This window comes from Amblyomma mixtum, chromosome 2, assembly GCF_055824585.1.
Source record: "Amblyomma mixtum isolate Tamu chromosome 2, ASM5582458v1, whole genome shotgun sequence".
NCBI lineage: Eukaryota > Metazoa > Arthropoda > Arachnida > Ixodida > Ixodidae > Amblyomma > Amblyomma mixtum.
In genome coordinates this window covers 102,725,286-102,753,022 of record NC_143013.1, presented here as the reverse complement: position 1 = coordinate 102,753,022, position 27,737 = coordinate 102,725,286, and the positions used below count along the sequence as shown (strand labels likewise).

The window sequence follows — 27,737 nt, the reverse complement described above, 5'->3', positions numbered from 1 at the left end:
GGCGCCGCGTTACGGATCCGACGCAGTCACGCAAAGCTACAGTCAGGAACCCTCTCCACAGCCGTAAGAACCCATACTTGAGCAAGCCAGGCCAAGGAATGGAGAGATCTGGAGGACCGCTGAACAATACCTCCCACTTTGCGTTCACTGCATTGAAGCCGGGCAGTTCTATCGCCGCTGCGAAAACCGAAGAATAAGCATGTGCGCCTATTCCATGAAGCGCCGCGAACACAAATCTGTCTGCGACCTCGTGAGGAAGAATAGTACTTGTTTCGCCGTATACAAGCTGAACCTCTCGACCTCGTCCCGTCGCTGTCTTCTGTCCTCTTTGCGTCGCTACGGTGCAAGTACGTGGTGGAGGTCACCGCAAGACCTCAGGCAGCCATGTTGGAAAGTGAAGAAAGCAACCCTTGGAGTTAGCACAGGCAGTAGCAAACATAACACTATTACATACCTGAGTAGTCTTCACCGCACTCTACAGAATGCTACCGAACCTCACAGAAGACAATCTCGACGTCGCCACCTATCCCTAGCGCACAGCTAACAAATGATCATATGGGTAGGGATGGCAACCCACTGACTCTTCATGGTATGCAATCGTCGATGACACGACGGGGAATACAAGCTAGTTCACCGCATATCTCTATAGACGCTTCTTTGTCGCTGAGGACTGGGAGAAAAACTGTTACGCCGCCGTTTCGGATCCTTAAAAATGCTGCGACCACTTGACGAGCTAAAATGCAAAGTAAATCGTGAGGAAGCTTCTAGTGACGTTCTGCTAATGTATGTATGCTTGTTTTCTGTAGTCGTTTCGTTTGTATACCTTTTAGTCTCGTTCACTGCAACCTCTGAATGCCTGATAAAGAGGGGTTTAAGGCTGCTGTTTTCTTGTACCTTTACTAGTGCGCCTTGTATACTATCGGTGGCACATAGGCTATTAGTCTTTAATATGCAAGAAGAGACTAGAGTGCCCTAGAAAAACAGTAATATGCGCTCCTGTTTCCAGGTTTTCGGAATGACTGCCATTCTACCCATTTTACCGGAATGACTGCCCATTATTTCCAGCAATCATAGCTATCTTTAAATTTAATGCCGTGGAGGATGTGGTGATTCTGTTCGCGAAAAAACGCCGAGCGGCTTGTTGCTATCGCCTCCGTCTAGCTGTTTCAGTCATTGTAGGCAAAAATCAGCTCAATTCACGAGCTAGTTTTAGTGCCCCTTCAGTCCCGTCGTCTCTTGTCCACGGCGTCGTCATCACCTTATGAAAATACCTTTCTCTCTTTCTATCTTGCGACACCACCTCTACCTCTTTTCTCCTCCCGACGGCGAATAAGATAAAGGTTACGTGCCTCATTCTGTTTTAATGAAAAATGAATGGATACATCGGAGGCCTTACACAATGTCACGTTTCTGTAGAAGGCAATGGCAGGAAACAGCATGGCACCAAGGGCAAACCACTTAAGCTCAAAGCGCCTGAAAATACCTCCCGAATTCAAATGGCTAGGGTGAGGTTGTAGCGAAAGGGAAATGGGTTGTTGGAAGGAAGAGAGGTCAGGTATGAGATATACGACAAAGTGTTTTTGTCGAATAACGCTGATAATCTCTATCTTTTTCAGGCCTTAGTGGAGGGGAGATATCCTTCGGTGGTGGCTATCCGGGATACGGTGTGCCCTTCATTTCCTGAAGATGCTCGCCGGCGCGCCATTAACCCTGCTCGGGTGTCAGAGCAGGTACGTTCACTGAAGCAGAAGGTACCTAGGCGCTTCCCGATAGGTACTCGCGCCATAGACTTGAACCCTTTTGTAATATCTACACCCGGCGCCTTCGGTTAGGCAGCTGTTTGAATAGAAGAACATGATCTTTGTTATGTCTTCTCTTAGGTGACTCGTCAAGAAGAAAGTTCCGAAGCCCCGAATTTTGTTCTCAGTATGGGCAGGTATTTAAGCCGCCGTTAATAACTGACGGTCGGTTCTCATCATCAGCTTTCCGCCTTGTTTTGGCTCTACCACAAGCTTGTATTTTTGGTCGCCAGCCCCCTGGGGGCGCCGGAATACCTTCGTCAGAAGCCTACGAGCAGTGGTTGGGCTGTGCGCTCGGCCTGCAGCAAGGATATCCTACGCAATCTGTTTTGCAATTAAAGCTTTCATTAAGAAACCTAACTTTTGAGAAGTCTCAGGTTAAACTATCTAGAACAACTAAGGCTAGTGCGCATTTTTGGCATTTGGCCTAACCAAGATAAAACTTTGGTATTTTTTTCTTTTAACTTAGATCGTCTCGGCGCCCTAGAAGTGCTCATCACGCACATGAGTGAAGGGTTTACGACTATAATGACAGCGTCGATTTTGTAGTGTGTTACACACATGATTGGAGACAACTGCGTACGATCCATAGAACACCGGCCAAAAGCAACGCTTTCGCATGACAATTTCCGATACGCTTGCCACGCATGTCGATACAGAGCAGAAGAGCTAAGATGACAACCAGGCTTAGGAGCAGCGCGGTGCAATTCACATCACAATAACACTATCCAACTTATGCACGTCAAGGAAGCCAAGGTAGCGCTTAACGCAATGCGGTGTTGCGTCACTGGAGAAGAGAACACTGCGAAGACAACCCTTTGAGCTCCGTATGGGAATAGGTTTCAGGCATACTTACCATCCGAGATTTGGTATTGAATATCGTTCTTTCATACTGTTTCGGCGCCATTGAATTCTTAGGTTCCAGCTGCCAGCACCTGCGACGCGTAAGGGCTCCCTGCGCGTGAAGACAACGGCAGCGGCCGGGTGGCGCTTTCTTCGGGCCACTAGGCTATTCTATGTCTTCCTTTTTACAGTGAAAGCTTCATAATAAAATCGCAAAGAAGGCGCTCGTCTCCTCGTACTCATCGCACACGCACTAGATCACATTCAGTTACGTGATTAGCGCTGGTTACATGATGTCCCACGGTGGCGCAGTGGTTATGGCGCTTGGCTGCTGACCCGAAAGACGCGGGTTCGATCGCGGCCGCGGAGGTCGAATTTCGATGGAGGCGAAATTCTAGAGGCCCGTGTACTCTGCGATGTCAGTGCACGTTAAGAACCCCAGGTGGTCGAAATTTACGTAGCTCTTATCTACGGCGTCCCTCATAGCCTGAGTTGCTTGACCAAACCAAACCATTTCTTCTCGTTCGCCGCACACTCTTAAGATGGGGCCTGCTTACAAGAGGGGTAATGTTGCTGTTTTCATGTACCTCTACTACTGCGCCTTGTTTATCATCGGTGGCACTTGGGCTATGAGGATTACATATGCAAAAAGAGATCAGAATGCTCTAGAAAAAACACTTATGCTTTCCTGTTTCTACGGTCTTCGAAATTACTGCCGTTCTACTGTGCCCTTTATTTCGAGCATTTATTGCTCTCTTTCAATTTAGTACGGTGGAGGATGTTGTCATTGTGTTCTTGGACGAACACCGACCCGCTGGTTGCTATCGCCGCCGGGCACGATTTTTTCAGTCCTTGTGGTTAAAAATCAGCTTATTGAGGGGTTAGTTTTAGTGCCACTTCAGTCCGGTCGTCTCTTGTTCACGGCGTCGTCATCGTTATCGCCGCGTGATAGTACCGTTCTCTAACTATTTCTATCTTACGGCAAAACCTCTTCTTACTTCCGCTCTCATGCCGGCAAAATGGTATAGGTAATGCGCCTTATTCAGTTTTATAGAATATTGAATGGGTACCCAGAAGTTCTAAGAAAATTTCACACTGCTGTGAATAACAGTAGCAGGGAAGAGAATGACAGTACTTAGAGGAGGAGGAGGAGGTAGGAGAAGAAAGGTTAAAGTACTTTGAGAAAACCATTTAAGCTGAGAGGGCTCAGAGAAGGCCCTGCGGTATTAAAGAGGAAGGGTGATATTGCAGCGAAAGGGAAATTGGTTGTTGGGAGTAGAAAGGTCTGGGAAGAGGTTCACGACAGCGTGGTTTTGTCGAATGATCTTGATGGTCTGTATGTTTTTCAGGTCTTAGCGGAGGATGAATACTCTGCGGCCGTGGCTACTCCGGCCATGTTGCCCGTTTCTTTTTATGAAGAGGCTATGCGGCGCTCCACCCAGGCTATCGAATTCCCAGAGCAGGTACGTTCACTCAAGCAGGGGGTACTTAGGTGGTCCCCGAACGGTACTCGCGCCACAGATTTGTGTAGTGTTAGATACGGCGCGTACGGTTGAGTAACTGTTTGAGTGAAAAAAAAACAAGCTATTTTTATATCTTCTCATAAGTGGCTCATCAAGAACAAATGTACGAATCCCTGAATTTATTCTCAGTATGGGAAGATATTTAAGCCGATTTAATAGACTGGCCCTCGATTCTGATCAATGGCCTTTTGCGTTACTTTGCGCTACCGTCGAGGCATTGGGATGCCTGCGTCAGAAACCTACGAGCAGTGGCTGGGCTGTGCGCGCGTCGTACTGCAAGGGTATACTGCGCAATTTTGTTTGCAACGAAAACTTTCCACAATAAGCGAAACCGTCGAGAAGCCTCATGTCAAACTATCCAGAACTACTAGAGCTAACTCACCTGAGTCGCACTTCGCCTAACCAAGATAAATCTTTTGTTACTGTTTTAGACGAACTCCTTACTGCGTCAGGGCGCCGTAAAGGTGCTCATCACGCACAGGAGTGCTCGGTCTCTGAGGAGACATCTGCGTACATTTATGCGCCCAAATGAACACTTCTTTCCTCTCATTTAGCTTTTCTACCTTTAATTCCCGTTTAGAGCACTCGCTAAATGGTTATATCAGAGCGATTTCTCTTTCCACGTTCTTCAAGATGACTCCCGTTGTTTCAAACCCTTTGTTCAGGAAATAGATTCTGTCTTTAAATTGAGTTCGTCCGCCGGTGTGGCGGTTTCCTTTCTCGACGGTCCCGTAGGAAGCTTGTTGCTATCGCCGCCGTCATGCAATTTCAGTGATTGTCAGCGGAAATGAATCCATTAAAATCTCGAATAGGGTAGCACCTTTCAGCTCTCATTTGGATAGTTCGGAACAGGAGGGCAGAAGTGGGATGTGATTTACGGCTAGCTGCATTTGTCAAATAGACTCTGTCTCATTTCCATTCTATCGTGCAGCAAGGACACCGCGCGGGTAACGTCCCAAGGGCCGATGCAAGCTATCGTCAACCCGAAGCTTTGAGCTGGCGTCGCGACCAACCTGGTGAACCTTGGGATCTGGTACGTTGGCTCAAGTAGAGAGTACTGCGCCGTTTGCCATAACGTACTCGTGACGCACACAGCAACGCTTTTCTGCTGTTCAAATTTGGTAGACTCGGTCGAGCCACTCTTTAAATGGAGGACGCTGCACTTGCTTATGTCTTCTCCTGAATGATAGTTCAAAGGTAAAGGTGCGAAGTGCTAAACATTTGTGCACGTTATAGGAATACGCTTTAGAACCAGACTTACCCATCAAGACTGGGCATTAAGCATGTTTCTTTAGCATTGATTCGACGACATCCCAAGCGTAGGTATTCCAGCTGAAAGCAGCCGCGAGTCGCTGCGCTCGCTACGCCTGACGACAACGAGCAGCGGCCGGGTTGCGCGTTCTGCTTGCCTCTAGGCTAATCTCTGCGCTCCTTTTTGCTGTGAAAGCTTGCATATGAAAACCACAGTAAAACCTCTCGTTGCCTCTTATTCATCGCGTACCCACGAGATCACATTGACTTTACGTGATTATTGCCGGTCACAAGATGCGCAGAGACGCTACAGCAAGCGCGTAGTGGTCTGAGCACACTTCCTGTTTTTGACTGAGCTCCAACATGGAATCGCCTCACTGCAGCCATTATTCGCATTGTGTAGGGACACTGTAGTGGTTTCTCTATTTGTGGTTTCTCTCATGGAATTGGGTAACGACGGCGCCATTGTACTTTGTCTGTAGAAGCAGGCGCAGAATAAATGTTGCTAAGCTGTTGAAGTAGCATGGGCAGTGCCTGCCTCCATAAGAAGTAGCGTTAAGGGACAGACCGCTCGAGTTTATTACGGTTGCAGGTCAGTCAGGCAGTTGGCGGTGTACAAGAGCATTGCCTCGGTGCGAGCGCACCGCTAGTCGAGTAGATAAACTGAGTGATAAACTAATTCGCAAGATACAGCTAAGAAACGTTCCTCGGAAGGGTAAAACGCACAGTGTTCTTCATAGAATAGAACACGAAAGAAATTTGGGCGCCGCAATTTGAAAAGCGTTGTGGTGCCACCTGTTAAACACGGAGAGAACCACAATTTTCTGGCTGTCATGCCAAGCGGCACGACGTAGGGTACAGACGGGAGGACCGCCAGACCGCACTTTGGCAGCGCTGCCCGAAGCCATGATTAAAGACATAGTTTGTAGTCGAACTGTTCTTGAGCATGGTACTTCCAGCGAGGCCATTCTGTTCACTGACGATGTCTTTCGCAGGAACTTTGTACCCCACCGGCTCATGTCTCTCCGGTAAGTGTGAGAACCGCTGAAGGTTTTTTGAAACTATGTGTTGTGAGAACTCCACAATCTTCAGTAATGCAGCGAGCATTGATATAAATTGTTTATCTGGACCTCTGCCATTTGAGGGATAATGTGGGAGTAATTGTACACATAGCAGTTGTGATATAATTTTGACAAGCCACTATTTCAAGCCCTCCAGAGCTGGTATTTTTGAGAGCCACGAATTGCGAGCGTGTAGCCGTGATGTGCCAATATAAGGCGGTGAGCCCTGAAGACGACAAAATGCAAGCGAGGTGGTTGGAATGACTAAAATGGGTCATTGTGGTTCGCTCTTATTAGCTACGGTGGCTCAGTGGTTGCGACGCTCGAGTGCTGAGCTAGAGCTCCCGGGTTCGAACCCTTCCTCGGCGGCCGCTTTTCAATGAAAGTGAAACGCAAAGGTTGCCGTGGGCTGTGGGATGTCGTAGCACATTGCCCAGAGACCCGCAGGCGATCATAATTACTCCGGAGCCCTCTACTACGGCACCTCTTTCTCTCTCTCGTCTTTCATCCTGCCTTTCCCATTTCCCTTACGCCGCGGTTCGGGTACCCAGAGGGATGTGAGAAAATTGCTGTGTCATCTCCTATGCTAAAAAATATAATTTTTTGGACCACCGTACTCGACCCAATTCATTCACTTCTATGTTGAGATCTGCTTGGAAGTCTAAGTTCAAATCTATCCGCAAGTCTATGCAGTCGCGCTTCTTCAGCGCGTCCGCCAAGATCGATGCTGCTAACGCGTAAACACACAAAATCAACGCTGTATGTGTAAGCTGCATTTTTCATCTTGTGTAGCCGATTAGCAGCATTGGCAGAGTGGGTACAGCGGTGGGTACAGGCCATCAATCAGCACGGGTTCGAACGCCATGCGAGCCGAAATCCGCCACCAGTCCTCAGCACGCCTATAAACGCACCGTGGGGGCGCACGACACCTCCGGGCGAGGAGCTGTCCTCCTTGTGTGTGTGTGTGTCTCAGAAGAACGGTTGAATAAACGAGACACACACGCACACGCACACACACGCACACACACACACACACACACACACACACACACACACACACACACACACACACACACACACACACACACACACACACACACACACACACACACACACACCGTCCCATCGAGCAATCTTGCATGTTCCTCTTACACGGTCACTGAATGCTCCAGTGAGGCCCATTTTGTGCTTTCGGCTTTCTTACTTGTCTTATAATTCGTTTTGCGCGCCGCGCCGATCAATATTTGACGCAGGTTGGCGTTTTTAACGCCCGTTCGAAAAAAAAAACGCAAGCTGAACAGCATGCAGCGGCATAGATATCCAAACACGTCGTGTACATCGGTCACAGCGCTCCACAACCCAGCTGCTTCTTTTGTGTCTGTCACTGCCTCCGTAGACAGCGCAGCGTTGCCCAGACGACTTCCTGTACTTGCAGGAGAATGAGAGGGGCGTGATTAAGCACTCTTAGAGGTTCCCAAGCTCGCTTATTATGCAAGGCTTATATTCACTTAGTAACGGTTTGAGCGTTTTAGCGTTCGAGCTAACCGTTCCAGGTGCTATTGTCGTACTCTGGTCTGTACGCAGTCTATTCGTGGTGATTGTAAATCCTGACAAATAGGAGGCGCGGCTTACGAAAAAAAAACTGGTTGCCAAGTGCATTTCTTGAACGCAAGTCAAGAAATGGCAGTACGCCAAGGAATGCTAATGCATGAAATAGGATACTACGGCTATTATGGCATACACTTTACTGACGCTTGTAAGTACGTTGCTGCCACTATAGAAGGAACGGGCACCTAGTTAACGTTCGAGGGTTAAAATTCTCGGATACGTTAGACAAAGGAGCAATTTGTGAGGAAATGTGAAGGAAATAAAACCCACTGTGCGAACAGCAACAATTACTTTTTGCATATAAAGTTCCCCCGGAAGGAAACTGCGATATCGCGATTAACACTTGTGGCAAAGCAGCGTCAGAAATATTAATTGCCATGTTCGCCCTGAATATTGCCGTATTCTTAAGTTGGCACAAAATTTTAAGCTAAAAAAATTCTCATTAAATTACGTAGTTTTTGGGTGTGGCGGCCATCAGCTGACTCTAGCTGGGATGCCCAGGAAAACTGTGCAAGAATACGCCGTGCCTTCTGATTGGGTGGAGCGTTTGCGGGAAAACGTTCAGTGATGTAATTTTATTATTCTGACAGTGAGTCCCTTTTTGCCTCTATAAGTAATTTTGTCGCGGAGGCGAAAGTGCGCTCTGCTCGGTAATAAACTCAAATCATCATCTTGCTGGGCTTAGAAAACCAGGGTGATTTTTTTTCAGATGAATGATTGCACTACAGCAATTCAGACGTTGGAGTGGCGTCACCGTCGATGTAAAACTGAACTAAAATACCCCTCAGCTGGGAAAGCCACTTTTATTTGCGGTTTTCTAATCATTCAAAGACAAATATGCTCTGCAGCGTTTACTCCGAGGCTACCTGCCTGATGTTTAAAGACGTATCATTTCACAGATGAACACAGAGCAGATTTCATATGAAGAAGAACGGGGCTAGCTATGAAGGAGTGTGTCGTTAGGACAGGTGAATTTTCTCTATGTACTTTTTCCATTGAGAAGTTAAAGAAGAATTTAAGTCACTGCATATGATTAGAAAAATTCAGGAAGGAACTTTGTTGACCTAAAGTGCGGTGAGGCGAAAGCCTTAAGGCAGTGTTGCTGCTTGCATCAGTGATGTATGGTTAAGATGTTAAGCTTCGCCTCTGAGTGGAACGTGACAGCGTCTTGCAACGCTACCAGGGAGTTCACAGAACGCCATCGCCCATTAGGCTCTACGCTTTGCTCGATGGTAAATTGGTTTTTGAGTAAAGGAAATCTCTCTCACATATCTCGGTGGACACCTGAACCTCGCCGTAAGGGAAGGGAGGAAGATGAGAGTGAACGAAGACGTCGTATTAGCTAGACGCGCCTTTGTTCATTCCAAACTATCCAGCTGGCATGGCGGAGTAGTTAGCGCGCTCGTCTCGCACTCCGCTCATCCTGGTTCTATTCCCCAACTCGACCGATTTCCTACTCGGTTTTATTTATTTATAAAACCGCCAGACCGCACTTTGGCAGTGCTGCCGGAAGCCATAATTAAAGACATAATTTGTAGTGGTAGCGTTTTTGAGCCTGCGACTTTCAGCGAGGCCATTCTGTTGGCCACTCAGTGATGGCGCTTGCAGGCCCTTCGTCCGCCACCGGTTCTGATCCCTCCGGTGAGTGCGGGAACTACGCTGGCGATTTTCTGAAGCCATGTATTGTTATAACTCCAAATGCTTCAGCAATGCAGCTGGCTTTGATATAAACTCGTTATCTGCATCTCTGCCATTTGCGCGATAATGTGGGAGTAATTATACAAATATCAGTTGCGATATAATTTTGTCAAGCCCCTATTTCAAGGCCTCCCTGGCGAGCACTTTTGAGAGCCGCGAATGGCGATCGTGCAGCCGCGATGTCGCAAAATCCAGAGTATAAGATAAGGCGGTGAGCCCTAACGAAGCTACAAATACAAGCTAGTTGTTTGCAATGACCAAAATGGGCTCATTGTGGTTCGCCCTTATCCACCACGGTGGCTCACTGGTTGCGGCGGTGGACTGCTCAGCCGGAGCTCCCGGATTCGAACCCGTCCGCGGCGGCCTCATTTCAATGGAAGTGAAACGCAAAGGCTGCCGCGTGCTGTGTCATTGTGACTGCACGTTCCCCAGAGATCCCCAGGAAGTCACAAATATTCTAGAGCCTGCCACTGCGGCACCTCTGTGCCTCTTGTCTTTCATCCTCTCGTCCTCTACGGCGCGGTTGGGGTGCCCAGGGAAGCTGTGATGCATAGGGAAGCTTTGCATTATTACGCCGTGCGTTCTTATTGGGTGTAGCTTTTGGCGTAAAGCGTTCAGTGATGCAATTTTATTATTCTAGCAGTGAGTCTCTCTTTGCGCCTATACTTAATTTTGTCATGGAGCCGAGCGGCGTAGATGCTGTCTGCTTCGTAATAAACTCAAATGGTCACCTCACCACGCTGAGAAAACCGAGGTGATTTCTTTCATATGAATGATGGCACTACAGCAATTGAGACGCTGGAGTGAAGTCATCGTCAATGTAAAGCCACCTTTATTTGCGATTTTCTAATGATTGAAAGACAAAAATGCTCTTCGGAGGTTACTCCGAGTCTACTTACCTTGTATTGAAAGACGTAACATTTCACAAAACAACAGAGAGCACATTTCATATGAAGATGAACGGGGCAAGCTTTGAAGGATTGTGTCGCTAGGACAGATCACCTTTCTGTCGAAAATGTTTCTTATGGGAATATTGAGATGAATATAAGTCGGGGCAAAATATTTAGAATAAATTCAACAGTTTAATAGGGTGCCGAAGGTACGCTCGACTCACGTCATAAGTAAAACAAAAGACACTGTTTAGGGCGGTTTGTATGTCAGTGTATACGGCGTTGCCACCTGCATGTGACAATCTGTAGAGGTGCGAGGTGTGTACCTTGCAGTGGCCGCCAAGATGAACGCGTCGCTAAGTATCGCCAGTGTGTTTCTACCAGCCACAGCACTCGTGAAGTACCTCAGGGCTTCCGCACGAAGTCTTTTAAAAGCGGACCTGCACAACTCATGCGATAGAGATACAAAGAAACTGTCTTATTACCACTGTGACGCTGAGGACGTACATGGCACCAGAATCACAAGGCATCTCGGACGTCATGTGATGCCATCAAGAAAAAGTTCTCGGCGGCATTCGCGAGCCTGCCTGAAAAGGAACGATAAGAATTTCAGTTCCGAACCCGAGTCCAGACCCCTTGCGCCTACGTAGAAAGTTCGTGCTGACCCTCAAATTACACTAAACAAACTCAAGGTGTTTATGTGAGGTATTGAGGAGGAGCTTTAAGGTGGTCTCGTACCGAACCCCGCTAAAAACTTGCCGAATTCTTCAGCGAAGCGGCCACCACGATGACCACTCTAGTCGCCAGACAGTACCGATACGGCCGGTAGCTAAGCTTGTGCCCTAGCTTCCCGGGCACGATGTTAAATGACATTTGAAATGTACTGAAAGTCATCAACGAGATAGTCCGAAAGAGCTTCACCTATTTCTGACACACTGCGTCGTATGAGGTACAGACGTCGTTTGTGAAGAACTCCACCATGCTTTGGGCATTCATCAAACAACTTCGACCTCAGGATAGCAGATCTTGGCTTCGGGTGATGCGCCAATCCGCTCCTGGCGCTCCATCTACTACCTCCATGACTCCATTTGCGCGCCAACTCAGATACTCCTGAAAGCCCCGCCAATGAAAGCAGAGTTCAGGGACAACCTGACCAGCACCCCCCGTTTACGGTAACTCCTGTGAAGCTGCCTATATGCTCCAGCACTGAGCACACAGAATAATGAGCTTCCAGGCCTTCTTCACGATGCACCGCGAGCTCAGTGCGGCTAGCGACCTCGTGAGGTAGACAAGTACGAGGGTAATTCCAAAAGTAAGGTCTCCGAAGTGCTGGGGCTGCAGGAAAACTATTAGCGCCACTGTTGGCCACACTGCTTTGTTCGCAGTTATCATCTCTCCAAAACTAGCTACCGCTTGCCAGCTGGCCGGCCAGTCTCTGCTCCACAGCCGTTTGTGTAACGGAACTCCGGCCTGTATCTACCGCGAGGTTTAAGGTTTACTCAGTTATTCGATTTCTGAAGTCAAGAGGACTTCAACCGACTAAAATTAGTCGCCATTTGATGGAAGTGCATGTAGAGGAAGAAGAAATTTATTAGACCCAAAGCTGTTAGTGCACGTACGCCCTTCGGTCCTACACGAGCACACGGCGCTCAGATGCCATTAGTCCACGATGGTCGTGGACGTCGGCGGCCTTTTCTGTCGCGATATTCTACGTGTCCGGCTCCTCGAAGCGCTACAGGGTCTCCCATTCCTACCAGCTGGTCATGACCTCCAACCCCCGCGGTGGAGGATCCGCCTCGCATTGGAACAGGATATGGGTGACGGTGGCGAGCGGGTCGTGCAGAGAGAGTAGTGAGGATGCAGGCTCGCGGTTGGATCCGAAAGAGTATATAGGGGGATGGGAGGGTTCGGGTCTGAAGGCGTTTCTAGAGGAGAAGCTGGTAGTTATCGAGGGAGGGGTGGGGGGTAGAGCTGACGCTCGGCCCTATATGCTTGCGTCAGCTCGCTGAAGGGTGCATGCGCTCCCGGGAAGCGCCGGCGCACAGTCCGCCGCTACAAAGAAGACTAGCTGTCATCTTGCCTTCTCATTATATGCCCTGCACAAGCCAAGGCTTCGGGCGTGATCAATGGCGGCCAAGTTTTCGGGATTACAGGAGTGCGCAAGCACTCATATCAGCTCCACATGGAGCAGCAGGCAGGTGGGGAGCGAGTTGAGAATGCAAAATTTCTCGTGGACTCACCCGTTCACGAAATTTAGGAGGGTGGTTTCGGAGACTTTGATTATATAACGGGCTTGCGTGCGAGTAAGCATGAGTGCTATCGCTGCTTCTGAAGAGTTTCTGAAGTGCCCGTGCACGGGCCACGTGACTGGGCTGGTGGTATGTTGTGTGGGTGTTTCGGGGAACAGTTGACTAGGATTTGCAAGTGTATGGGTAATGTGATGGAGGAAAAAAAAGGCTCTGTAGTCTGTATACGAATTTTGGGGTGTGGAGGCCGTGGCGTTCAGTGGAGAATTGGGGTAATCCACCCCATGCGAAATGCGTCATTCGTTCAAGGCAACGGTATTGCGAGCGGTGGGTGAGGAGCGGGATGTGGGGCCTATAAGGACGAGTTTAGATTTTTTTGGTGAGCAGAAAAGTCCGATATTTTTCGCTTGTTGTTGTTTATTTTAGCGGTGGTTTGTGGGGTTTCCTCTGTGGCGACACCACGGCCGTGAATGGTTCGCAGCGCGATATCGTCTGCATAGAGGGTGTGTCGAAGATTTGGGATCGCGTGAACGGTTGTGGCAAGTGGTATGAGTATTGCGTTGAATAGAAAAGGAGAGAGCATCGAGCCCTGTGCGGTGCCTACCCCACTAAGGATGTATGACCTCGACGCGTAAGGGCAATGTGGACATCGGCTGTGTGTTTGCTGAGGATGTCTTGAATATAGGCATACATTCGTCTACCTTCGAAGCCGTCATGATTGCTTGTTCTTCAACGCGATGGAAAGCCTTAGAGAAATCCAAGGCCAGGAAGGCTTTAGTGTCAACAATGATGAGGGGCTCAAAGATGTCATGCGTTATTAGGAGCATGACATCTTTGGCTGACAGGTGGGTGCGAAAGCCTGCCGTGCAGGGGGGGGGGGGGGGGGGGCAGAGGTTGTGGTTGGGCATGTGTTCTGTCATTATTTTTAACACTTCGTGTTCAAAGAGCTTTCCCAAACAATGGGTAAGGGATATAGGGCACTCGTTGGGTATGGTTAGAGGGTTGTTTGGATTTGAAATGAAGACAATTTTGGCATGTCGCCAGGACTGGGGGACGGCTCCCTCCTTCCAGAATTTATTGATGTATTCCGTAATCTCGGAGGCGGAGTGGTCGTGAGGTTACAAAGCATGGAGTTTGTTATTTTATCCTCTCCCGGTAAAGAACCTGTGCAGAGGTTTTGGGGGGCCAAGCAGACCTTTTCCTAAGCAATGTCCGTGTCCAGAACCTCGTTCGATGTCCTGTATTAGATCATGTGCGTGTACAAGGTGATGTATGAGTGTAAAAGACGTCAGGTATGAGCGCGGAGTTATGTATGAGGCATGTTATGCGGTCTTGGGAGGCGGTGCGTGGTCCGTAGGAGCTGCCAGGCTCTTTTTGTGGAACATTTGCCGACCATGTCACTAGATACTTGACCCCAACTATAGCGGCAGAGCTCAACTGCATGTTTTTTAATCCGAGTTTGTAATGCGGCTAGCTTTATTTTCAGTGTACGATTGTGTTTCTGGCGCTCCCACCTTTCCAGGAGGCAATGGTGGGCCTCCTAGAGATGAGCTCACCGTGAATCAGCGTGAATCTAGGGGTATTAAGACTCGTTCATTTCAGAACGTCCACAAGTTTCGTAGGGAGTTTACAGGTGACAGCAATAAAAAGTTTTTCTTTGCATTACACCAGAACAATATCAACCAGTTACGGGCAGAGTTTTGCAAGTCCTCAAGTGGCAAATTTGTCTCGAGCACCTATACTGCGTCGTAGGCTTTCCGATGGGCTTCGACAAATACTTTAGCAGTCCGTAGACTTTGGCAGGACGTTTTCGCTTGCACGAAAAGGTTTGGCCTAGCTGAGCAAGCAGATGTGTCATTCTGAGGGGAAGCACCGCGATCGGTGGCCTATATTCGTATATTCGGGGCTGGAGAACGAAGGATCTACAGTTTGAACGTAGGAGCCTCCCTTTTGAAGGAGGACGATGTTAGTTGCCGCTATGCTCTGCGTTCTTTCTTTAATTATTAATTGGTAAGCACTGTATGGCTATGCTTGCGGTTTCTTGTCATGACGAGCTGGTCCACATGGTTACGTCTGAACGAATGCGTTGATGCAAACAAGAATGGTACTATCGGATAGAGCATCAAAAAATCTCCGGCGTGAACTGGGGGGTAGGTGATTAGGTAGCTAATTTGAGCCAAAAATGTCCAAACATTGTGCTGCGCCACAGTAAAGCCACCTAATTTGAAAACGCCGGAAGTGTGGCACCACGTGACCGGAAGTATGGGCGGAGGCAACGCGTGCTGCCAAATTTGAAAACGAAGCGTGGCGCGAACTTTGAAAACTCTTGCTTACTCATTTCTTTAATCCGGGTGCCGCAGTGATCTGTTACGTTTTTTTCTTTAGGCATTCTGTCAAACGTAACGGTGTTATCTAAGTTGGCCGTATTTGTTTCAATCTCATTTTCAATCTGGAACTTCTAAGCTTGTGTTGTCACCCTGCTTTTGGCCAAGCAATTTTGCAATCGCTTTGTTTTAAATTCTACCGCCGATTGAATCACCTCACGTTTTAACCTCTGTATACTAGGGCCTCTGATGCTGACTGTGCCTCCACTGAAAGCTTTTTGAATGTTTCCACATGTTGGTTTGAGATGCTGAGTTGTTTCCATGGATTTACCTCGAACTCCACATGTGTCAGATTCTCGGTTATATTTATTTTTCTACATCCGCGTTCTAAGACACACTGAGCTAGGTTCAAATACCTGGGCGCTTTCTATAGATTTAACAGGGAACGATTCGCTCTTGATCTGCCTTTTCCTCTTTCAGTATAGTTCTGTAGTCCTCCTCTTTTCAACAAATATATTCCTGGTCTTACCCTGCGCAGCTATTACTCCTCGCGTAAATCTCTTTATTTGTCCGTCTATGTCTCGTGCACACTTATCGGTTAGCCGTACTCGTTTTCCGCCTCTTTTAGTCAACGCTCATTTTAGATAAATGTTGAAATATATTAGCTGCCCACCTTTCAAAGTTAAATTTCGTGAAGCGTTCTTCATATAATATTGTACTCTTAACTTCCCGCGCTTCGAACTATGCACAGCCAAGGTCTCCATGTACCACTTCGTTTGTGGTTCTGCCGCGGAAATCTAAGGCTAATTTTCCCACAGCTCTGTGATTTATTTATGGGCCCATCTGAACTTCGGTTTGTCGACAGAAAGCCGCATTCCCTAAAGTAAATCCTGGCGTCATTGTTACGGAGCACTTTGCTATGGCGTCCTTCATAGCCTGAGTAGCTTTTAGACGTTATACCGGAATTAACAAAACGAAACTTTTCCAAATACTTCCTTGAACTTAATTTTTCTTGTATACCACAATACCTCAATACCTCGTGTTTCATTATTGCAGTATCTTTTTTTTTGCTTTTCGCCTCAACAGTCTGTTCGTTTTTTTGTGTGTATTTCTGTACTTTGTTTACCCACACACCTAGCATTTCGCATTCTGCCACTCAGGGTATCCTATGCCCTTGTATCTTAAACACCCCAATGAATGGAAGCATTGAAAATTACAAAATGTTAATAAGTGGCTTTAAAATGAAGCCTAGGGCATCTCCTTCTTCGCCACAACTAGTCTCTAAATCTTCCTTGCCATCACCTAACAGTACAATACCGTCTGCATACATTAGTGCGTAGAAAGCATAGCGCTGACGATACAGAGCATAAGGCGAGGACAGGATAACTGCTACTTTCAACAGATGTTTATAGTGGTTCTTGAGCATAGGTATAAGCGACATCTAGCTGATCATTGTATAAGGTGCGACCCTGAAACACCGTGCAGTCCTCTGTTTAACCAAACTATTTCTTTGTGTAATCTAGATGTCCCTTAGTGGCAATGTTGCCGACTTTCTTATTGTCCACTTGCAGCTGGCCATTCAAGCATCTTCCAGTATGGCCTATGTAGTGCCTTCTACATGAAAGTATAATTTTGTAGACGTGGCCCCTCTGGGAGGCTACAAAGGTATCCGTGTGTTTCATAGAGGAAAATGGTTGGTTTAGTTGGTTTATGGGGTTTAACGTCCCAAAGCGACTAAGGCTATGAGAGACGCCGTAGTGGAGGGCTCCGGAAATTTCGACTACCTGGGGTTCTTTAACGTGCACTGACATCGCACAGTACACGGGCCTCGAATTTCTCCTCCAAAGAAATTCAACCGCCGCGGCCGGGATCGAACCCGCGTCTTTCGGGACAGCAGCCGAGCACCATAGCCACTGAGCCACCGCGGCGGCACTCATAGAGGAAAATGGTTTCCGCGCACGCGTTGGACGCTTTAGCGTGCACAGACTCATGAGCTTCTTTGGCGCGACGAACAAATCTTTAGCGCCAGAACGATGTGTACTTTCTTAAGATTGTGCGAGATCGCATCCACGTAGGGGATGACTGCTATCTTCTCTTTTTGTGTCCCTTCTTTTTCTTTGCTCGTTTCCTGCTCTGTGTTCGTCACTCGTGCGAGACTCATATTTCCTTCTGCGATGCTAGCCCTCGGCCACGGAAATAATTACATGCTTAGGCTAACCCGCCGCCTCCAAACGAGCCACCTGTGATTGAAGACTCTTCAACTGTGTGTTCACATTATTCGCAGATAGCACTCGACAAAAAGCAAAGCGCTGTATTCTTCTCAAAGAGCTGTGAGCGCGCGGAACTGTATATAAGCAGGGTAGGCTTGTTTGCTCTTATCTCATAGAACCAGCGCACGTGATCTTTAAAACACAGCTGCAAGTCTAAAAACCTAATGATGTTCTGCTGAAGCGTGGTTCGGATCACGTGTGTTTAAAGGCCACCAGTGTTGGTTGTATGAGCCAAGAGCAAACAAGCCTCCCCTACTCAAGTTCTGCGTACTCAAAGCTAGTTAAGAGGAATATTGTGCTTTCTTTTTGTTGAGCGCTACCTTCATGTAATATCAACACAGCGTTTAAGAAAGTCTTTAATCCCAGGTGGCTCGTTTGCAGGCAGCGGGTTAGCCTAAGCATGTGATTGTTTCTGTTTACGAGGGCCTGCATCGCAGACAGAAACCGTAGTCTCCCTTCAGTAACAAGGAGAGAGCAGAAAACAATAGAAAAGAAAACGAAAGGAGAGAAAAAGAGAAGATAGCAGTCATTCCCAACATGCATGGTATTTCGCACAATCTTGCGAAAATGGGACAACGTTGTGGCGTTAATGTCTTGTTCACCGCGCCAAAGAAGCTCATGAGTCTGTGTTGGTTAAGTTGCCCGATGCGTACGCGAAACCAGTGTGCGCTTTCAAACCCAGGAATGAATTTGTACCTTTACAAAGGAGCGTTCTCTACAAAATTCAACTTTCATGTGGAAGACACTAGATAAGTCAGACTGGAAGATGCTTGAACTCCCGGTTGCGAAAGCACGCTGGTCATATTCTGCGCATTTCTCTGTTACCTGATTAATAGTGTGAATATGGTCTATTGTCGACTACCTTTCACGAAAGACATCCTGATCATTTGGCTGATGTAGTTGGGAGTAGCTGAACAAAAAGCTCGACAGCGAGCAGAACATACCCTTCCACTTGGTCAGTTCCGCATTGATGGCCAACAATGAACCGATGTCCGAGACTACAGTCGTCAACGACGCTGCTTGTAATCCGAGTCAGGTGACTGCGTGGGGGTGCGGACAGCAGTTCGCCGCCCGTAGACTCAACAGTTACGCCACTTTTTAATGCGAAAGCGTTACATACCTCTTCAGTAAGGAAACCCGCTGTCGATGTCGGCGTCCAGGAATAGTGGGCCATAAAGCCACGAATGACGTCAGAAAACAAAACATTATTCCCAATGCGCGGGGAATTGAACTGCGAGGGAAGCACGTAGTTCTGAAACCATAAAACCACGTTGCCTCTTGAGGAAAAAAGGTGAACATAATGTATGCGTTGCCTTGCGACTGTATGCTAAGGAGTAGCACGTAGGTCTGAAACCATAAAACCACGTTGCCTCTTGATGAACAAAGGTGATCATAATGTATGCGTTGCCTTACGACTGTATGCTAAGCAGTAGCACGTAGTTCTCAAACCATAAAACCACGTTGCCTCTTGATGAAAAAAGGGGAACATAATGTGTGCGTTGCCTTACGACTGTATGCTAAGAGTAGCACGTAGTTCTGAAACCATAAAACCACGTTGCCTCTTGATGAACAAAGGTGAACATAATGTATACGTTGCCTTACAACTGTATGCTAAGGAGTACCACGTAGTTCTGAAACCATAAAACCACGTTGACTCTTGATGAAAAAGGGTGAACATAATGTATGCGTTGCCTTACGACTGTATGCTAAGGAGTAGCACGTAGTTCTGAAACCATAAAACCACGTTGCCTCTTGATGAAAAAAGGTGAACATAATGTATGCGTTCCCTTACGACTGTATACTAAGGAGTAGCACGTAGTTCTGAAACCATAAAACCACGTTGCCTCTTGATGAAAAAAGGTGAACATAATGTATGCGTTGCCTTGCGACTGTATGCTAAGGTATAGCACGTAGTTCTGAAACCATAAAACCACGTTGCCTCTTGCTGAAAAAAGAACATAATGTATGCGTTGCCTTACGACTGTATGCTAAGGAGTAGCACGTAGTTCTGAAACCATAAAACCACGTTGCCTCTTGATGAAAAAAGGTGAACATAATGTATGCATTGCCTTGCGACTGCATGCTAAGGTGTAGCACGTAGTTCTGAAACCATAAAACCACGTTGCCTCTTGCTGAAAAAAGGTGAACATAATGTATGCGTTGCCTTACGACTGTATGCTAAGGAGTAGCACGTAGTTCTGAAACCATAAAACCACGTTGCCTCTTGATGAAAAAAGGTGAACATAATGTAGGCGTTGCCTTACGACTGTATGCTAAGGAGTAGGCGTGTGTTTTGAATGCAAGGAAAAATATAAAACTTTTATTGTTTTCGCTTTTAAGGAGCGCGTAATTAGTCTTAAGTGCCCTCCATAATGTTCGATCCCTACAAGATTCTACGACGACGTGGTTGACCGAGCTACAAAGCCATTGCGGACGCAGTGACTAGTATCTCCCAGTGACGGCATGTGTGCCATGACGTTGCTATATCGTAATCTTGACGCCATATTACGGACACTAATAAATAATTTTTACACTCATTTGGTATGTCTACCCTTATCTCTTGTTCAAAGCATTATGTCGATGCTTATTTCAGAGGGGTGCAATGCTGCGAAACGTTGTTTTCGTCTGTGATCTTTACTTGAGCGCTTTGTTTATGGCCAGCGACAAATAGTCTTATTAATTTCTTTTATAGGCAGGAAGGTACACGAGCACTCAGGAAAAATAGGGATCAGGCGCTGCTGTTTGCTTCAGCAGTGTTCAAGATAACTACAGTTCTTCCATGACCCCTACTTTGTAAGCTTAAGATGCTGTCTCTAAAGCGAGCGTGGCTGAGAACGCGGTGATTTGTTCCCCAACGGCCTTCCCTAACATGTAGCCGACATCATGTCCATTGTCATTTCCTGAAATTAAATTAAACACGCCGCATTTTCATATACCTTTCCTGCTGATTCCAGCCCTAAGGTAATACCACCCCCCACCGACGTATTTAAGGAAATGAAATGAAACTTTATCGACCAGCGAGGGCGCTCGTTTCCATTGCCGCCGCTGATTCGTCTCATTGTTTGCAAATGAGCCCAATAAAGTTATTTTCAGCGCCACCGCAGTCAGCTTATCTGTTGTCCACCATGTTACACACGCGACGCGGTGCCTGCTTTCAATGACAAATATCTTGCGGCACCCCCGACCATTCGCAGGGAAGAAGATAAAGCTAACGAACCTAATTAATTCCAATAGATTGAGGTAATAATTTTTTCTCCTGATGCGCTAATGCGTTGATGTACTGCAGCGTACTTGTGAATATGTATTTCAGTAAAATTGGCTATTTTTCAAACAGTTTGAAGGGAATCAGTTATGCTGGTGTTGTGCTATGTTGTGCTTTTCAGTCTAAGTGGCCTGAGGCGTTAAGACATTCAACAATTCAACTTAATTATCGAATGTCTTCGAAGCTGATATTTTTTAATTTTTAATTTTCTCTTATGCTATTGCTGGCACACCTGCTTTAGGATAACGCTGACGGCATGAATAAGTAAAACAACACGGGCTGATTATTTTCAGATGAATGATTTTCGTGCAGAAATTGCAACGTGGCAGTAGTCATTGTCGTAAAACTGAACTCAAATAGCCCTCACCAGGCGTAGCCATGTTATTTGTATATGCATTCTTCTAAAGATTCAGGGACAAATAAGGCCTGTCAAAGTTTACTCTGGAGCTATATACTTGATGCTTAAAGACATATTAGTGCACAGCGCAAGTGAGCACACTTTATATAAAGATACACGGGGCAAGCTAGGAAGTAAGTCGTCTTTAGGACTGATCTCCTTTTTGTACAAACCTTTTTCATTAGGCGGCACTCAAAGGGTGAACATTCAAAACGATTCGTGTAGTTTAGGAAGAATTTAACTCGAGGTAAAATATTCAGAAAAAGTTTCAACAAATAAAAACGGCACCGTACGGAGGCTGGTCGAATAAATACTTTTGATTCATATTATAAATCAAACAAAACACACTCTTTACCACGGTTTCCGTCGCAGAGCATGGTGAAATTGGACTTCGTTGTTTACTTCGTGTACCGCTCAAAATGTCGCCGATAAAAAGCACAGGAAGAGCTCACTCTAGCAGAACGAAACAACGTTAGGCGCCAAGCCGACTATCAAGAAGCTATTACAGTCCTTAATACGGCTGATAAAAAAGAGATGCTCTTTGGGGCCAGTCGTTGTTTATATTTTAAGGCGAAAGCCTTTATTGTCTCATCGTTGTAAGCAGCAGTTGTCGACAGAAATGTCACGCTTTTCAGTTGGTCGAAACGGTCGTGACGTCACAGTGCACCAATTTCAAACGGGGCCAATTGTACTTTGGCTAGTAACCATGCAACCAATTGAAGGGATCATATAGTGATGCTCCAAGTAAGTGGGACTGAGCTTAGTTAATTGCTTAATTACCCAATTAGCCTTATTAACCTTTCTAGTCAGGCCATCTAAATAAATAAAACCGAGTAAGAAATTAGTCGAGCTCGGGAATCGAACCCCGGTCTTCAGAGTGCGAGACGAGCATGCTATCCACTCCGCCATGCCAGCTTTTCTTTTCTTTATTGCCTGGCTTTGGCTCATGACATTGCACAACAAAAATACACATAACGCTATATACATACGACACTGTCGTGGTCAGCCAGCACGAGACTGGCTTGGTCAGCTTAAAATTCCCGCAGCATACACAACGGCTCTAGTCTTGAGAGCCACTCGGGAGGCTCCGCAGCTGCTTTTTGGATTTCAAGAAACCAGTCCATGCTTTCCCGAAAATAAATTCGGGCCGGTCGTGCGTCTTTGTCACAATGGTAGCCTGCCATTCTGGAGCGATATATACAGTGGAGGCCCAAGAGCATTATGAGATCAAAAGGTGCCCCATCCTCACTATCAGTGCTTAAATAACGAATTCCGTGCGCGTCAAGTGGTAGCTCTTTCTTTATGGTCCTTTGTAACACGTCCCAAAAATAAACCCCTTTCCAGCAATGCAAAAAAACATGGTCTATTGTTTCAGGGTATTTACAAATTAAGCAGTTCGATCCCCACGGTAAAAAGAAATCCTTTCCCTCTAGAAACTTTTTAACTGGTAACGTCCCGGTGTGTAACTTAAAAAGAAAGTCTTTACTCCTGGTGGCACCTGCATTTTCTTCACCCTTTTTAAAACATCCCATCCCGGGCCTCCTCTGTACAAGACCCTGTACATGGGCTCTGGGAAAACAATATCACAAAGATCATTGTACAACTTTTCCTTTTACTTTTCCACAAAAAATCGGTGGAAAAACGTGCCGAAAGAAACCGAACGCTTGCTACAATCTCTTTGCAGTAACCAAAAGTTCCACCAGAGAGCTCTTCTGTGGATACCACAAACTCCGGCAGTAATCGCCGCAGCTTCACTTGGCACACGGTGCGCAAGAACGGGTCTGTGACGTCGCGAAAAAACAAAAAACGGTTCACCAGCTGCCTTAAAAAGAGGTGCCCTAGCCCCCCGCCTTTTACCCGCCGAACAGGTTCGTTCTGCTACAACGTTCCCATTCGGACGCCCATATGAAAACTGCAAAAATCCTGTGTAGCTTCTGAACGTACACACGCGAGCAATGCAAAACCTGCATCACATACCAGAGTTTGCTAATAAAAAAAAGATTGCAGACTGTAGCTCTGGCGAAAATTGAAAGGCTGGTGCCTTTTCATTTCCCAGCTCGGTCACGTGCATCTTTAGTTTGCTCTTTGCAATACTCCTCGCTATCGCGATAAGCATCGAGCGGAACGCCCAAATACTTGCCCGGGGTCGTCCCCCACGGTACGTTGGCGAAATGGTCCGGGTGGGATGGCCACCATCCATGCCAGAGCCCAAGGCACTTGGACCAGTTAACCCCGCTACCTGTGACTTCGCTGAACGCGCGTACACACACGACAGCTTCACTTATGCTCCCCTGATCAACCGTAAATACTGCAACGTCATCTGCATAGGCCAGCAGCTTAACTTCAGCTGCTTGTAACCTAAAGCCATTAGTACTATTGTTTTCTATGATTTTCATGCACAGCGTTTCGATGTAAATACAAAACAAGAGAGGACTGAGGGGGCAGCCCTGACGCACCGAACGCTGCACGCTAATAGGGGCCCCCAGGCTCTTGTGCAGTTTCGATACGCCAGGGCTACACCCTTACGGATAACTGAACCGACGTTCACATGGTCTAAAACGGTAAACAAAATTTCATGAGAAACACAATCAAATGCCTTTTCGAGATCAATCTGAAGCATCGCTACTCGCCCATTGATGCCGTCACAGCTTTCAAGCACATTGCGCGCTTTGTGAATGTTGGAAAAAATTGAGCGCCCTTTGATTCCACATGCCTGGTGGGGTCCAACAATATCCGATATCACTGTCTGCAGTCTACGCGCCAATACCTTCATAAAATATTCGTAGTACACATTAGTGAGTGCTATGGGTCGATACGCTGTAACCAATTGTAATTTCTCTATATCATCCGTTTTAGGTATGAGCACTGTATGGGAGATCCCAAAAGACGGAGGCAATACGTTTATTTCAGAGGCTTCATTGAAAATTGTACACAGCACTGGGGCAGTTTCGTGCTTAAATTCTTTATAAAATGCCGCACTGAATTCATCTGGGCCTGGTGATTTTCCTTGGTTTAACTGATCTATCGCGTGCTCTACCTCGCTGTGAGTTATTGCTAGTTCCATTTTCTTTTTGCTTTCTTCGTCAAGCCGTGGCATTGCACCAAGAAACTGATGCGTAAAGGCTACTGCGTCTACAGGAGTCGATGAAAAAAGCCTCTGGTAGTATTCATTAAAGGCTTCTTTGATGTGGTCAGTGTCTGCCGATAAGATACCCCCCCATTCTATTTTATCGATGTGATTTCTTTCAGCGCGCGCTTTTTCTAGACCAAGAGCACGTTTCGATGGCGCTTCGCCAGCAGCTGTGTCTTCCGCCCTTGCCCTCACTAATGCTCCGCGATAACGCCATTCTTCCATAAGCTCTATCTTTTGTTTTGTTTTCCTGATATCTTCTATCCATTTCCCAGGCTCTTTGCATTCCTGCTTCATCAGCGTTTGAAGCAGTGCCCTTAGCTCAGCTTTGTCTTCTTTTTCCTTATAACGGATACATGTCGCCCTTTCTATTGCTTTGATTTTTAAAGATTCTTTACTTAGCTCCCACTGTTGCCAAATCTTCAGGTTCTTGCGCGGGGTTATTTTCCCTATTTCATCCTTTACTGCTCTGCAGTAGATTTCGTCTTGAAGAAGCGTGTTGTTTAGCTTCCACATTTCCCACGAAAATGCCTTGCTTCGGTTCACACTTCCCAGGCAGCACTCAACTAAACAGTGGTTTGAGAAGGAGACTCCCACAACTTCATAATGGTTGCAGCCGCCGCGGTGGCTCAGTGGTTATGGTGCTCGGCTGCTGACCCAAAAGACGCGGGTTCGATCCCGGCCGCGGCGGCTAGAATTTCTTTGGAGGAGAAATTCTAGAGGCCCATGTACTGTGCGATGTCAGTGCACGTTAAAGAACCCCAGGTGGTCGAAATTTCCGGAGCCCTTCACTACGGCGTCTTTCATAGCCTTTGTTGCTTTGGGACAAACCCCATAAACCAAACCAAACATCCTCAAGGTTTCCGTTCTCGATTATTCGCATCAACACTTCAGTGCTTCTGTCTCGAAACCCCCGGATGCTTGACCTATCGCGCGCTCGATGGTTTGGAATGAACAAAGGCGCGTCTAGTGAATACGGTGTCTTCGCTCACTGCCATCTTCCTCCCTTCTCTTCCGGCGAGGTTTAGCTGTCCACCGAGATATGAGAGAGATATACATTTCCTTTCCTCTACCGACGAGCGAGGCGTAGAACCGAATGGGCGATGGCGTTCTATGGACTCCATGGCAGCGTTCCAAGACGCTCTCGCGTTCCACTCTTAGAGGCGAAGCTTAACATCTTAGCCACATATCAGTGACCGACATATCAGTGCACTTTAGGTCAAAAAAGTGCTCCCCCCCCCCTGAATTTTGTCGGGTGTCCACCGAGATATGTCAGACAGTTACTGCGTAATTTTCTTTCCTCAAATACAATTTTCATTTTCTTCATTACGGGCCATCTTTGTCTTTCTTCTTTCACTCCCACTTCCTCCCTTCCTGTACGGTGCGGTTCAGGTGTCCACCGAGATGACAGAAAATTACTGCGCCATTTCCTTTCCTGAAAAATCGTTGCGTTCAAACGGCAAGGCATTGCGCCGAACGGGTGGTGGCGTTCCGTGGACTTCCTGGCAGCACTACATGCTATCGCGTTCCACTCCTAAAGGCGAAGCTCAAGTGTCATTAATTAGCATTTAATTAGTATTCAGACATTAAATATAATTAGCCATTAATTAGTGATTTGTCATCGCTTATTAATTAGCACTCAATTACATGTGACGCCAACAGTGGCACAGAAGCAGTGAAAGTGGTGCGTAAAACGCTTTCGCCTCTACGCACGTTAGACAAAGTGCCCCCCGAATTTTTTGCGGATCATTTATGCCAGCTGTTCTTCGGAAGTAGCGTAGCCATTAGCACGCTGGGCTGCGGAACGGAAGGATGGTGGTTCGAATGCCATCGTGCACAAAGATTTTTTTCTGGTCTCACTAGAAAAGCGTGACACCTCTGCTGACAACCTTCTGCTGACGACCTTCTGTCGACAACGATGAGGCATAAAAGGCCTTAAAACATACCCGACTCGATGGCGTGTTGCTTGTACTCGCGCTCAGCTCAGCTCAGCGATGAAAATGTCGCGAAGGGCCGTACCGGATGCCGAGTCAACTGCGTTCTGTGATTGGTTACTTGGACCGCAAACCAGCGAGCTATTTCCGGTGCCGGCGCAAGCGGGGTGCAAATATCTAACATGGACAGATATTTGCCAAGCGCCAGCACCAGCACACGTCTCCGCCTTGCGCATGCGCAGACCGGCTCCGGCGTAGGCTGGTATGCGTAGGCGTTGCGCTCGTGCGCCTCGGATGGGCCCATGGAGATGCGCCTTAAAACTTCAATCGAAAAAGCTGCGTTCTAAAATTACTTTTTTTTTTAGAAATGTGTCAAATTCTAGCATAAATACCTTGCACTACGTGAGAAAAGTAAGAGCTGAGAGCTTTTTTTTCCCTTTATTGTCTTATAAACCTGACGAATAAGCGATCCCAACCACCATGTATTCCATTACGTCTCACTGTAATCTGTGTGTTGAGAGTGGAACGAAAACGTTACTTGACTCAAGAAGCTGGTCAGCGTAAGGTTGCTGTTTCGTTTCGGGCATCGACGGCCAGAATTTGCTATAGGCGAATTCCAAAAAAAAAAAATGTCAGCGGCTATGCGATGTCTGCGCAAGTTAAGGAACCACGGGTGGTTAACTCTGAGCCCCCCAATCAGGAGCCACTCTTAGGTGCATGTGTAGTTTCGAAAAGTTAAACCCCAAAATTTCCAACATTTAAAAGCTTGACTTAGTTTGCTTCGTGGCAGCTATAATTTCTCACTTCTCAGATTAGCGCTCTTTCTTGTTCTCAATCAAAATTCTCAAAAAGCACTCTTTTTGTGTTTGTGTGAGAGCTACACGCTTCCATTTTCCTTTGCCGCAGTCAACAGGCAGGAGCTCGTCCGAAACGAAATTTAGTTTTTAACTGACCAACACTGAAAGGAGGTTTCACTTTTCTTACAGATACAAGCCCAGGATTCATCATCCGTGCCCAGCCTGACTAGACAATGTGTGGAAAAGCCGGTGTTAACACTCAGTCCTCCAGAGTGGACCACTGCATTGGACGACAATGGAGAAATATACTACATGGCTCCGCGAGGGCGTGGCCGAAGGCGTCATATCTGAGCCAAACTCAAGGAATCAGGTAATAATAAACTAATATAATAATATGAATATAATTACCAGTATGGAGGACATAGTTAATGTCGCCAGAGTTCTACAGAAAACTATCAAGTAGCCAATGTAATCAGGACCCTAATGAGAGAGGCAGTAGCGCACAGCAATGGGGCTTCCAGCCAATAAAGAAAGAGGAATTAAAGAAAGCCTTAAGGTGAATGTAAAGCGCGAAAGCAGCTCGTTAGGATCAGCTAAAAGCGGATCTCTTCAACGACGGACAAGAGATTGTGCTAAAAATATTAGGCACACACTATGCAAAATGCCTTATGACCGCGAGCGTACCAGAAGCTTGAGAGAACGCT

General features: G+C 46.9%; 1 protein-coding gene across 1 annotated transcript; it reads left to right on the top strand.

Moving 5' to 3' along the window:
* The first annotated feature begins 199 nt into the window (after positions 1-199).
* Positions 200-27,433, top strand: LOC149360344 (uncharacterized). The gene is made up of 5 exons (XM_089567838.1): positions 200-250; positions 1,617-1,730; positions 3,992-4,105; positions 5,097-5,198; positions 27,223-27,433. The coding sequence occupies exons 1-5, from the start codon at positions 200-202 to the stop codon at positions 27,382-27,384; spliced, it is 543 nt and encodes a 180-aa protein (XP_089423964.1). The 3' UTR covers positions 27,385-27,433.
* Positions 27,434-27,737: the final 304 nt, after the last annotated feature.